Source organism: Scylla paramamosain, chromosome 1 (genome assembly GCF_035594125.1).
Source record: "Scylla paramamosain isolate STU-SP2022 chromosome 1, ASM3559412v1, whole genome shotgun sequence".
Taxonomy (NCBI): Eukaryota; Metazoa; Arthropoda; class Malacostraca; order Decapoda; family Portunidae; genus Scylla; species Scylla paramamosain.
Genome location: NC_087151.1, coordinates 17484896 through 17499797, shown reverse-complemented (window position 1 = coordinate 17499797; position 14902 = coordinate 17484896). Strand labels below are relative to the sequence as shown.

The following is a 14902-nucleotide window of genomic DNA, read 5'->3' as shown; positions in this document are numbered from 1 at the left end:
AAGTGCATGTGTGAGAGTGGAGCAAGAGCTTAGAGAGTGTTTTATCACAGGAACAGGAATGTTGTTTAATATATCTAATATATTGTTTAGTATTTTTTATGAATGGCTGTGTGAGAGAGATGAAAGATAAAGTATATTGGTGCAAGGCTGAAACAAAAATGGAGAATGGAACAGAATGGGTTGTAGTAACATCATCTGTTTGAAGATGACACTGTCTTACCAGCTGAAAAGAAAAGGAACTTCAGAAGGTAGTGGACCAATTTTATAACATGTGTTTAAGATAGAAGCTGAAAGCAAATTTTGAGAAAAGTAAAGTTATGGCATTTCAATGGAAAAAAGTGGAGGTATGTGATTTCAGGATACCTTATTACATTTACCACCAGCAAATAAAGATGAAACAGAACAATACTTGAAAGCATTAAAACCAACAGCTTCTGGTTATAATGATTTCAGTTTTAAAGTGCTGAAACAATCTACTATAAATCAAATTGGCTAAATTATGTGTAGGTCTGTATAGAGTTAGATGCCACCTCACCAGTGAAGCCCTACTGACCATAAACTTTAACCTCACCTGATGTATTGTGTTTTAGTCTGGGGTTGTACATGGCATTCATTTCTCAACAAAATATCAGTAGCACAAAATGAAATTTTAAGATGCATTTTCAATATGAGGGAATTTAATTCTATAAGCCATATATACTCAACTCTGAAATTATTAAGATTTGCTTTTATTCATAAATATTTTCTTTTGTTATGTATTTATGGAAACCTTAATTGTTATTCATATCACCATTTATTTAGAATTGTTAACACTGTATACAACATTAGAAATAATAAAATGGTAATCTACATTGTCCAGCTCATCATATCATATTGTATAGAAACAATATTTTTTGTGTCTGACCACAATTGTGAAACTTCCAACCTGGAAAAAAATAAAAAATAATATATATATATATATATATATATATATATATATATATATATATATATATATATATATATATATATATATATATATATATATATATATATATATATATATATATATATATATATATATATATATATATATATATATATATATATTAATTACCAGCACCCTGTCTATGTTAAAGAAAACCATAAATCATATAAAGGCAGGAGGGCCGGTTCATCAAGTCTGGAGCCAGCCATCTGTACGTGCTTAGTTACACAATGTGTGTGTGTGTGTGTATTTACCTTGTTGTATTTACGTAGTTGTGGTTTACAGGATGGGAATAATCTCATAGTATCCCGTCTCTGTATCTATCTAGTTTTCCAGTTTGGTCTTAAAAGCACTGACAGTTTCGGCATTTATGTCTTCTCATTTGTTCACACTTCTGTGAGGAAAACTATACTTCTTAATGTCTCTTCTACAATTAACTTTCTTCAATTTCTTATTGTGTCCCCTTGTACTCTCTGCGTCTAAATTTATAAAACCTTATTTGTCCACATTTTCCATACCATTTATCATTCTATAGATGTTTATTAAATCCAATATTCTTAATCTCTCTTAATAGGTTGATTTACTCAACTCTGAAACCATCTTAGAGACTGCTCTTTGTACTCTTTCTAATTTTATAATATTCCTCTTTGTATGAGGAGACCACACCACCGCTGCATATTCCAGTCTTGGTCTTGGGCGAATCCTGACAATCCTGCGTGTGTGTGTGTGTGTGTGTGTGTGTTTACCTAGTTGTAACATAAGCTTGTACTGTCCTGTCTCCATAACTGTTTTTATCCAACTTTTCCTTAAAGTCATGAATATTTGTAGCACACACCACTTCCCTCTATGCTTCTATGAGGGAAGCTAAACTTCTTTATGTCCCTTCTGCAGGTGGTTACTTTTAGTTTTCTTCCATGTCCTCTTGTTTCTCTTTCATTCATTATAAGAGATGTTCCCTATCTAGTTTTTCCATCCCACTCAGCAGTCTGTACAATGCAATCAAGTCACCTCCCTCTCGTCTCTTTTCCAAGGTTGGGAGTTGCATTCTAGCTAGTCGCTCCTCATATGACAAATCTTGCAATTCTGTTATCATCTTTGTTGCTGCTCTCTGTATTCCTTCCAACTTTCTTATGTGCTTTTTTTTTCATGTGGTGACCAAATTACTGCTGCATATTCTAATCTTGGACATATCATTGTGGTGATTATTTTCCTCATCATTTCTATATCCAGATAAGCAAAGGCAACTCTTATGTTTCTTAGTAGGCTGAGAGTTTCACCTGTTATCTTGTTAATATGTTTTTCTGGTGATAAATTCTCTGAGAAAATCACTCCCAGATCTTTTCTCTTGTTGTCTTATTTATTGTTTCATTTCCCATCTTATAGTTATAGCTACATCTTCTGTTACTTTTTCCAAATTCCATCTTTTTACACTTACCAGAGTTAAATTTCATTTGCCATCTGTTGCTCCACTCCCACACTTTGTCTATATCTCTTTGTAATTCTTCACAATCTTCAGTTCCCTTCATTCTTCTCATAAGTTTTGCATCGTCAGCAAAAAGACTCACATGGCTGGATACATTCTCCACCATATCATTTATGTGCACCACAAACATTATTGGTGCCAACAATGACCCTTGGAGGACCCCACTTAATACTGGGCTCCACACTGATGTCTGGTCCGTAATTACTGTTCGCATCTCTTTGTTTTTAAGGAAATCGTCCATCCATTTCAGCATTTTTCCATTTACACCACCTATCTTTTCCAGCTTCCACAGCAGTCTATTATGCGGCACTTTATCAAAAGCTTTTCTTAAATCTAGATAAATACAGTCTGCCCAACCATCTCCCTCCTGTATGATATCAATTACTCTTGAATAATAGCATAATAAATTAGTGACACAAGATCTCCCTTTTCTAAAGCCAAATTGACAAGTTTTGAGAATGTCCTTATCTTCCAAAAACTTGGTGTGTGAGTGTGCATGTGTGTGTGTGTGTGAGTGATAAAGTGAGAGATTTCACCTCTAGTATACTTAGAAACAGAGATTGATATCCTGTCCACCAGGGAACCTTGGGTCAGTGGACCATGCCTACCAACCAGTAAAATGTCATGTTGATTCTTTGTATTGAACTGTGGCAATAAAAATTTTGAACTTGGACATAAATGTGTAAGCTGTAGGAAAAATGTGAAGTGGTTATAGGAGGAGAGAGAACAGAGGTGAGTGATTTCAAGTGTTTGGGAAATGTTAGGTAAACATGGTATAAGATGAATCGATTGTGAAAGTTGGGCATGTCATACAGTCAGTGAACACCAATCTTGTGTCACAGCAGCACATGCTGTTCAGAGAGCACATTTTACTCAGGCCTCCAAGCAAGCATAAAAAATGGACTGGGACAAATTGATTTATTGGCATATCAGATGCGTCTTTCCTCCTCATTCACGCCCATAGCAACAATTTCCAGTATTAAGCAGGTCACCAGTGTCAGCATTCATTGTATCTTTGATGATGTGTGACACAAGACTGGTGTTTGCTACTATAAGATCACTCGCAAGTCATGAAAAGGAGAAATGTTTCTATGGATGTAAAGAGAAGATAGGCTAAAAGAATAAACATGTGAGAGAGATGTTAGTAGAGGTGAAGTGTTTGAACAAGCAAGAAGAGAATGTATGGACTGGGAGAGATGGAAGCTCTTTTACCTTAGCCACCCTCTTGGGGTATACTCCAGGAAGTGAAGCATACGAGAGATAGAGAGTAAATGTACAGTGTATGTTTCACATGTGTAAGGGACTGCTAATGAATTATTATTTTATTTAAGCAGAGGTGAGTAGAAGTTTTTTTTATTTATTGACTCTCCTCTGCTATCTTCAATTTCTCACACACCATTGATTGCAATGCTGCATTTGTTCTCTTTTACCACTGCCTGCCTTTTTTCCCACAATTTTGCAGGACAAGACTCTGTTTCTTCTCATTCTTATTCTGTTCATCTTACTGATGTGAAAGTTAAGTTGTATCTTCATTCTTTTAACCCTCTTAGGCTTTATAACATTCTGCCCTTTCAATTTCATACTACATGAACTCTTCTAAATGAGTCAAGTCAAGACATCCTTAAGAGTGAAATGGCTTTCAGTGCACAGTTTATTAATGTTGTCTTTTTGAAGCAGTATTTAAAGGGATTCTGAAATTATATTCTGCTATGCTTGGCCAGTCTTCTTTACATGTAAAAAGAAAAGTCGTAGATGCTTAGCAGTGTGGGCAGCAAGTAAGCTCCAGAGGGAAGAAGAAAGAAGTGAAAAGAAAATGCAAAGAGCAGAAGCCAACCCTGACTCTCCTGCTGGCTCATCAAGATATCATTGTATCAAGACCTTTCTCTTCATCTTCCAGCCATTTCCTCTTAGATCATGATATGGAAATGATGAAAGATGACCATCTCTTTCCTCTAGTGCAATTATGAGAGATGGAGAAAACTAGTTACTTGTGCCAGAGAACATCATTATCCTCTACTTCATAACATATTTTTTCCACTCAAATCATCATAACTATCATTTAAAGAAGACAAGAAAAACAAGAAAAGAAAGGAATATAAGTAAGGAAAGATGACATACATACATATTTGGCTTATGAAAGAAATTAATGAGTAATTTTAAAGGAATGTAAAACACTTCTAAATTGGAATTAAAAACCTGTACTGTATAACACTTTGGACTGTCAGCAAGTCTATTGCACATACACCTTTCTTTCTATAAACCACTATCCTAATCATTATTACAGGTTTACAAACATAACACAGTGGTACCTTGACTTAGGAGTCTAATTTGTTCCATGACAGAGCTCGTAACTCAATTTGCTCATATGTCAAATCAGTTTTCCCCATTGAAATTAATTGAAATGCCATTAATCCATTTCATCCCTCCAAAAACACTTAAATTTTTTCTTAAATGTTTTTAAATACAGTATCAATACAACAGACCCCTGTTTACTGAATTTCTGGTATAATGATCCCTTGAAGGCCATCAAACACTCGTTTTATTTCACTAAACCTAAAAAATTACGGCATATTTCAAAATTATCAAATGCTTGCTTTATTTTACTAACATCCTAGTTCTTTAAATGTGGGAGAATTGGCTGACACACAGTCAACTGCATGTTTAAAAAGATCAATTGTAACTGTGACAGCTAGTGATGCAATGCCTTCCCCCTTTCTCTCTCTCTCTCTCTCTCTGTGTGTGTTAACTTATCTGAGAGAGAGAGAGAGAGAGAGAGAGAGAGAGAGAGAGAGAGAGAGAGAGAGAGAGAGAGAGAGAGAGAGAGAGAGAGAGAGAGAGAGAGAGAGAGAGAGAGAGAGAGAGAGAGAGAGAGAGAGCTGTACCATTGGCCATTGTCAAGGTCATTCACTGGCTGTCACACAGCCACAATTTATCTCTCTCTCTTCTTCTCTCCCCACATGTTTGTTATATCAAGCATTTACTGTAAGAAAAATGTATTTACAAATAACAAATGTTGTACAAAAACACAAGAAGTGAATGAGTGAGACAAGGAATGCTGGGTAATTGTTGTGGTGCTTGCTGTGCCAATTAGTGGCAGCATATCAGAATCTTGCTCATATCTCAGATTTTGGCTCACAACTCAAAGCAAAAAAAATTGCCTAAATGACACCTCATATCTCAAAAAACTCCTAAGTTGGGGCACTCATAAGTCAAGGTAGACTGTATTTCCAGCTATGTGCAAAGGATCATGTAACAAAATGGTTGCCTATACAGGGGGTCTAGCATATATTCTTCACAAAAAAATAACAAATTGCCTGCTAAGAGTGATCAGATAGGATGTTCAAATGCCTGGCTCTTTAACCACACAGAGAAAGTCCACATTTATGCAGTTGAATACTTCTATGTGTACCACAACCATACCTATGACATTACATTAATCTCATCCCAAATATGCCAACATATCTAATGTATTTTTGGCAGCACTATACATGTCTCATGCTTTTTCCTAAAAAGTTGGCTTGTATTTTTTAGCTTCCACTATTAAGTGGTGAGAGTTTACAATATCTGCCTTGATGTTCAGGTGATGGAAGGCTGAATGGGCCAGGGTTCGATTGAAAGTGTGGTGGGCAGTGATGAGAGTCTCAAGGGCACGCTGCAATACTACAGTGCCCGTTCGAAAGTTGGTGAAGCACTGCATAACTTCATTGTTTAGCCGCTCCACAGACTTCTTCCAGGTTGATGAAAAAGACCTCACAAGAGGAACAACTTTCTCTGAAATGACATAAAAATGTTTTCTTCTTATCTAAACACAACTGAAAATACCTGATTTAACATGAACAACTATTCTTTTTGCTTCTAACATACATGTATGCATGCACACACACCCACACACACCTACATACACTGCACTACTGAAATAAGCAAACCTTATCAAGATGATTTAAAGTGCCTCAACTGCAATGTTACAGGACTGGATTCTCTTTACATAGTGATTAAGTTAATCCACAAATTACATAAAAAAAGTTGGAAGGTAGGTTTGAAGTTCAAATACATATGAAAGCAAGTGATTTTTTACTTACAAATTAGAAATTTTTAAGTTTTGGATAAATTTTGCCATTTGTGGTGGTGACTTTTTCTGCTGGAAAATGGCTGTTACTTCTCAAAAGGTGACTCTAAGTGTTTGTAGAGAATAATGTAATATAATATAAAGACTTAAGGGGGATGCCCAATTGGGAGACCCACAAAAATATGACCTACTGTGAAAAAAATACATATGGTAGGCATACATATTCTTTATTATTTCACACTAGTTTATGGAGAAATATGCAATACTTTCCATTTAAGTCCCATTTGAAGGTCCTGTACTCACCCACGTGCTTTTGCTAAAGTCAGTAGCATGTGTCTTTTTTCCAGAAAAAAAAAATGAAAAAAGGCATATTTTTAAAAATTTCTTGGGTGAACATGAATGAATGGTGCTCTCAGCTCACTGCCTCCCCCTCAGTCTCCATGGCTTGCCAGCCTTAGTTGAGAGAGAACATGTATCACTCCCTTGGAAGCATCACATGACTATCTCGTCCTATTTCCTTCATTTCTGAGGATGTCCAGGCATACAAAGTTGAATATGAGAGTGGTGCCTCTTGAGGGAAACCTGGCAATAATGAGAAGCATGGCAACTCTGAAACACCTAGGGTTTGATGAGATAATACCATGCCACAGAAGGGTGGGTGGTAGGAATTAAGAGCCACTTAAGTAAAAATTATAATTTTTCAAAGTATTTTTCTAAGATGCAAATATGAAGGAATTATGTAGCAACACAGGCAATGTAATAATAAAGTGTAGTGATGGCTAAAAAAAAAAGAATGATGAGTAATGCAAATATTTAGAGGCCTGTATCTCAAGACAACATTTTTGCTAATATAAATACCTAAAACTCGGGCATTTCTTCATAGATTCCCACTAAACCTTCAAGATAATTAGAATAGATTAAAATTTATGAATATATGCATTTATAATTTTAAATTAACTATTATATATCTGAAAAAAATCCTCATGAACAGTCAAAATTTGCCAAAACTGAAAGTTGCAAGAAAAATTTTTCTCAAATTTAATGATAATAAAATTTCAAATAGGCTCAGTTAAAGATCAATAGTGTAGCTACATGTGTGGCACAATATCATATGAAAAATACAAAATATTTTTGTTTTAAGATTTTGAAAAGGGGTCTTAATATTTCAAAAAAAATAAAAAAGGTATAGGAGTGTCATAAATGCCATGCCCTACCACTGTGCAAAATTTTGTGTAAAACATATAAATAGAATGGTGAAAACCTGTCATACTGGACATCCTGTTTAAAAGACCTATGTGTGAGAAGAAAGTGTTCATGTTGGGGAAAAATACTTGATAGACCACATCAACTGTTGCTCTCCAAATAAATAACAAACATCAACTTACCTTAAACAGTCCATTGTTCTCACAATGATAGTGAAAACAACAAGCTAAAAAGAGGAAGGAGAACCAGAAGAAGGTCCCAATCTCCCCTTCAAAGGATGCCCAGAGGGGCTAACTCAAGAACAGAGTGTACACCACACCAGAAAAACTTAGTCAATGAACAACCATTGGGACCATCACAATAAGTCATAGAGAAAAGATATCAGCATAACATCTCTATGATAGAACCATGCAAAGGTTGTCATACATCTCCAGGTGCCTGTCTTAAGGACTGCAGAAAGACTCCTTATCTTCTTGAATAAAGCATTAGTAGCCATTACCTGAGCTTCATGGGCATGCTGCAACTCATTGTCACACACATTTTCATATGCCCATTTGATGGCATTCAGATTCATTGATGGTGTGGGGATGCACCACATATCTGAGTTCAAAAACAGTCACAAAAAGCTTCTCACAAGCAGGACAACAATCTCTTATCCTATGCAGGTACTAACAACTCTTTCAGGGCACAAAAGCTAGTCTTCTTTCTGCTCACTGACAAACTCTCTAAGGGCCAGAAAGGTGATCTCTGACAGTCATCATCACCTGGGTACTGTCAGGCTACAAAGTCTGGAGCCGAAGAAAGTCATAGAAGACCAACCCCTTGAATGATGAGCCTCTGCTAAAAGTTCATGAAGTTAACTAATCCCACAAGCTGTGGGTTAGGGTGTGTGCATGAAGTGAGCAGGTTTACCTGTGTGGGCAACCAGTGCTGACTCACAGCAAGAATTACACCATGTAAACGAAGGTAAGTGTGCACAGAGGAAGCAGGTTTGAGTGTGTCAGTGTTGGTAGCCTGCTTCAGCCCACTTTCCTTTTTGCTAGGAACATTCTTGCCTACTCAACTAGCACAGGTGGACGCTACTGAGCAGATGAATTTGAGGTCATGACTGCTGAAGTACTGTACTTGATGGTGCATTAGACACTTTTTTCTTGAAAAAAGTATCTAATAATTACTGTGCATCTAATACAGCCATAGTAGAGATGCCTAGGCCTGTAAGCCTATGCCTATAGATGTGGAGTTGAAGCAGTAGTAAATTTACACTACACAAAAATATTGTTACTAATAATAAAATTCTCACTCTCTCTCTCTCTCTCTCTCTCTCTCTCTCTCTCTCTCTCTCTCTCTCTCTCTCTCTCTCTCTCTCTCTCTCTCTCTCTCTCACACACACACACACACACACACACACACACATGTAGAAAAGATATTCAGAGATACATTGTGTGAGTCCAATGGGAAGAAATGATCATGTGACAAAAGAAATAGTACTACAGGAGGAAACCGTGTTGCACAGGAATGAACAATTTTGAAATGGGAAACAGAACTACGCTAAGGCAAACTTTGCAGAGCTTAATAAATTTTATGGAAAAATGAACTGGAAAGAGCTATTCAAAGCTAAAGTAGTACAAGAAAATGAGATATTTTTGAGCAAGTATAGAGAGGAGGTGCAACAGTTTGTGCCAAATTATAAAGTGGAAATTGGAAAACATGAATGGTATAATGGCAGGTGTGTAGAAGCAAAAAAGAAAAAGGACAGAGCATGGAGGAAAATGATGAGAAAACTGAACACAAATACTGGGGAAGAATACAGAAAGGCAAGGAATGAATATAGTATAATAAAAAGAGAAGAAGAAAGAAATTTTGAAAGTGACAGTAAGAAAATGCAAGGAAGAGCCCAAACTCTTCTACAGATACGTAAATGGAAAAATGAAACGTAAGGATGACATAAACAAGATAAAAGATAAGGAAGAATTTATGAAAGTACTGAAAAGATGAATGAACTAATGAATGAGAGTTTTCAGTCTGTGTTTACAAAAGAAACTGATTTTATGGCATTGAAAGTGGTGTCTCAAAATGAGGGAATACAGAAGATACAAGTAAAGAGACAAGAAATCAAGAAACTGCTGGAAGAACTGTATGTTAGAAAAGTTATGGGACCAGATCAAGTATATGGATGGATATTAAAAGAATGCAGAGAACAAATGGAGGAAACCATATGGGATATAATCAACAGCTCATTAGAAGAAGGAAAAGTACCAAGGAAATGGAAAAGAGCTAACACAGTCCCAATATACAAAGGGGGAAATAAAATGGAACCATTAAATTACAGACCCGTATCACTAACAAGTATTGTAAGCAAGCTTTGTGAGATAGTAATTAAAGACAGAAGTGTGCAATACTCAGAAGATGAAAAGATAGCAGAAAACCAATTTGGATTCAAGAAAGGGAGGTCCTGCGTCACAAATCTACTGAACTTTTATTCGAGAGTAATAGGTGGAATGCAAGAGAGGGATGGATGGGTTGTGCAGTACAGTAAAATCCCTCTTATCTGATATCAACGGGACCGCCGACATGCCAGATACTTGAATATTTCCGGATACTTGAATAGAAGTGAAATTATGTCCACAATCACCACCCTACACTCACACATCTTACCATAACAAAGATCAGCTGATCGCCGTGCCGCGTGTCGCTACCCGCGCTGCCACCTCACACTCACCAACACACAGTTGTAGCATTGGGCCTGTAATTGTGACTCCTTCTGAGCTTTTCAAGCTGAACCACTCATATAACACTTTGTCCATCATTTCACCATGATGATACTGCAGTGTGTGACGATTTTCCGCTGCCTTTGGGGTGTCGGTGGCTTTTGTGTAATCCCGCAACTTTTTCGTTTAGGAGTTAATGTCATAAATAGTTGATGAGCCCACACCATATTCCGCCATTAGTTGCTGTCTGCTTTCACCTTTCTCTAATCGTTGACAAATGTCTACCTTCTGCTTAAGTGTAAGCACAACACGCTTCCTCTTTTCTACAACTTTAGGCATGATGAAGGCTTCAGGCGATAAACAGTACACACGCGGGACTGAGTCACTGAGTAAACACAGTGCAGTGGGCCACGGGTGGCGCGAAGCAGTGGGCTCTGGTGGCGAGGGGGCAAAGTATGCCTCGCGCGGGAATTTTAATTGATTTTATGAGTACATATTGATTTTTTATTGATTTTAAGGCTCGGGGAAAAATGTGCCAGATACTTGAAGCTGCTGATACTCAAATGCCAGATGAGAAGGATTTTACTGTATACTTTTTTTTTCTTTTTTTTCATGTAGGAAGGACACTGGCCAAGGGCAACAAAAATCCAATAAAAAAAATGCACACTGAAATGCGTCCCATAAAAGGGTCAAAGCAGTAGTCAAAAATTGATGAATAAGTGTCTTGAAACCTCCCTCTTGAAGGAATTCAGGTCATAGGAAGGTGGAAATACAGAAGCAGGAAGGGAGTTCTAGATTTTACCAGAGGAAGGGATGAATGATTGAGAATACTGGTTAGCTCTTGCATTAGAGAGGTGGACAAAATAGGGGTGAGAGAAAGAAGAAAGTCTTGTGCAGGGAGGCATGCAGTTAGCAAGATCAGAAGAGCAGTTAGCATGAAAACAGCGGTAGAAAACAGCTAGAGATGCAATATTGCGGTGGTGAGAGAGAGGCTGAAGACAGTCAGTTAGAGGAGAGGAGTTGATGAGACGAAAAGCTTTTGATTCCACCCTGTCTAGAAGAGCAGTATGAGTGGAACACCCCCAGACATGTGAAGCATACTCCATACATGGATGGATAAGGCCCTTGTACAGAGTCAGCAGCTGAGGAATGAGAAAAACTGGCGGAGACATCTCAGAATGCCTAACTTCATAGAAGCTGTTTTAGCTAGAGATGAGATGTGAAGTTTCCAGTTCAGACTATAAGTAAAGGACAGACAGAGGATGTCAAAAAAACATTCGATAAAGTTCCCCATGAATATCTTAAGTAGAAGTTAGAGAACTAAGGAGGACTAAAGGGAGCAATATTGAGATGGATGGAGGATTATTTACAAGGGAGGGGAAATGAGAACAGTAGTCAGAGACACTAATTCAAGTTGGCGTGAAGTGACAAGTGGGGGTACTGCAATGATGTGTGTTGGCAGCTATTATGCTTCAAATATATGTAAATGATATGACAGGACCCAAATAATTATATAAACCTTTTTGCTGGTGATGCAAAAAATAATGAAAATAATAAATGATAAAAAATGACTGCAAGGAGTTACAAAAGGATATTGGCAAGATACATGCATGGAGCTAAAGATGGAAACTAAAATTTAATGACAGAAAATGCCACATGTTGAAAATAGGAAAAAGTAAAAAGAGACCTTCATGGAATTACAAAATGGGAGGAGAAATAATAATGAAAAGAAATGAAGAAAAAGATTTGTGAGTAATGATCCAGGACACACTATCACCTGAAAGGCACATAAATGGAATATTCAGGCCTACATACAACTTGATAGCATACATTAGGGTGGTGTTTAACTATTTAAATAAAAAAATGAAAAAAATATAACAAGCATGATATGACCTAAATTGGAATACGCAGCAGTATTTTGGGCTCCACATAAAAAAAAAGATATATGGAAACTGGAAAGAATACAGGGGATAGCGACAAAGATGAATGAAACCAGAACTGAGAGACTTAAGGTACGATGCAAGACTTGAAGAGATGGGATTACCACACAACAAGACAGAAGAGAAAGAGGAGACCTGATAATAATCTACATATTAGTAAACAACATGGAAAGAATAGACAGAAATGACTTGGCACCACAGACGGAGGAGGGAAAGATATGGACGAGGGGACATGGGAAAAAAATAAAGAAGAGTGCATGTTTGAGCAACTTCAAGAGATACAGCTTCCTGTAACGAACTATTGAAATCTGGAATTATTTGAAAGAAGAGGTGGTTGTGGTAAACAGTGTACACAAGTTTAAAGAGAAATTGGATAAATATGGTTATGGAGACAGGGCAAAATGAGCTTTGGCTCATGCCCTGTACAATACAACTAGGTAAATACAGAGAGAGAGAGAGAGAGAGAGAGAGAGAGAGAGAGAGAGAGAGAGAGAGAGAGAGAGAGAGAGAGAGAGAGAGAGAGAGAGAGAGAGAGAGAGAGAGAGAGAGAGAGAGAGAGAGAGAGAGAGAGAGAGAGAGAGAGAGAGGGTGGGTGGGTGGGTGGATACATAAATAGATGAATGGGAGGGAAGGGGGAGGGAAGGATGGAAGAGAGAGAGAGAGAGAGAGAGAGAGAGAGAGAGAGAGAGAGAGAGAGAGAGAGAGAGAGAGAGAGAGAGAGAGAGAGAGAGAGAGAGAGAGAGAGAGAGAGAGAGAGAGAGAGAGAGAGAGAGAGAGAGAGCGCACTTTTGGCGTCCGTAACAAGAGCTGAAAGGTTTATTTATGTCGGACAGCTGATCATGGCGGCCAGTAGAACACCCACAGGAAGAGGAGTCCTGGATTTTAGTGGTTTTGCAGAGGATGATGGCCAGTTGCAGGAGAAACTGAATGCAAGGAAATTAACCATGCTGGAGGTGAAGGTTGAAGAGATATGGGAGAAGGTAAGAGACCTAGAAATAAGAAATGGGAGGTTAGAACAAGAAAACAAGTCACTAAGAAAGGAATTAGAAAATGAAGAGAAACTGCTACAGAAAGAGATACATGATAAGGAAAACCAAATTAGAATGCTGGAAATGAAAATGGGAATGATGGATAAAACAATGAAGGCTAGAGAAATACAAATGAATATGCTAGAGGAAAGGATGAAAAAGATTGAAGTCCAAGACAAAAACAGGGATAAGCAAATTAAGGAAAGCCGAGAACAAGTTAAGGAAATGGCAGAAAGATCCGTAAATATGTGTGAGAAATTGGAGAAAAAAGTGAGTATATACAGAAGTAGTGAAGGACCAGAGGAGTAAAGAAGGCTTGACTAAAAAGGTTATAAAGGTAATAAAGGAAAAGGAAAACCTGGTAAGAGACATTGTAGATAAAAAGAAGAGCATAATGATCTTTGGACTGGAAGAAAGTGAGATAAAAAATTGGTATAAAAGAGAAGCAGAACAAAGAAAAACAGCTTGATTAGTATTGAGTGTGATAAATGAAGGGAATACAAAGCTAGAAGATGAAATAGAGGAGGTATACAGGATTGGTAAATATGATCAAGGAAAAAGTAGACCATTGAAAATCAAACTAAAATCCCAAACAGCAGCTGAAGAAACATTGGCAAATGCGTGGAAGCTAGCCAAAAGTAATGAGTTTAAACAGGTCTGGATTAGAAGAGAAATGAATGAGGAGGAAAGGAAGAAACTTAATGAATTGAGAAGTGAAGCAAAAGAAGGGAACGAACAGAGAACACAAGAGGAAAGGGAACTTTTTTTTCCGGAGAGTAATGGACCTAAGGTTGAGAAAGTGGTACCAGCGAAGAGTGAGGGTGCAGAGGTACAGCTGTAAGAGAGGGAGGGACATGGACAGTGGCATACACTAATGTGGATGGTTTGGTTTCAGAGATGGATGAAGTGAATGAATTTATAGAAGCAAATGAACCAGACATCATGGCAATGGTAGAAACTAAACTAAGAGATTCAGAAACACCAAATTTAGGAGGGGGAAAGTACAATATGTGGATAAGAAACAGATGTGGAAAAGGAGGAGGTGGAGTGATGATACTTGTTAAAGAGGGTATCATGGTGGAGAGTGTGGAAAAGGCAGAAGGCTTGGTAGAAGGCCTAAACTTACAATTAGTAAATGGAAGAAGAGGATTACGATATGTCACAGTGGTGCATGTCCCACCAAAAACAAAGACCTGGAATAGACAGGAGCATGAACAGTTGCTGAGTGAGACAAAAGAATGGCTTGTAAAGAAAATTAAAGAAAACAACAAAATTGTTATAATGGGAGATTTTAATTGTAAAGAGATAAATTAGGAGGAGTGGAACACAAAAGGAGGAGAAGATCCATGGGGAGATAAGGTTCTGAAACTGGCAATGAACAATATTATGACACAATGGGTTGAGGAAAACACTAGATACAGAGGAGGAGAGGAGCCATCAAGACTTGATTTGGTATTATCAAAAGAAGCAGATATTATAGAAGACATGAACTATAGTTGTCCACTAG

At 37.4% G+C, this 14902-nt stretch overlaps 1 protein-coding gene across 5 annotated transcripts in view; it reads right to left on the bottom strand.

Moving 5' to 3' along the window:
- Positions 1-4632: 4632 nt before the first annotated feature.
- LOC135101636 (vacuolar protein sorting-associated protein 52 homolog) overlaps positions 4633-14902 on the bottom strand; it is a 241875-nt gene continuing 231605 nt past the window's right edge. For all 5 annotated transcript variants that reach the window (XM_064005942.1, XM_064005905.1, XM_064005933.1 and 2 more), the window contains one exon: positions 4633-6221. In XM_064005942.1, coding sequence (XP_063862012.1) covers positions 5956-6221 — 266 coding nt within the window. In that variant the 3' untranslated portion in view covers positions 4633-5955. The remainder of the gene's footprint in view (positions 6222-14902) is intronic.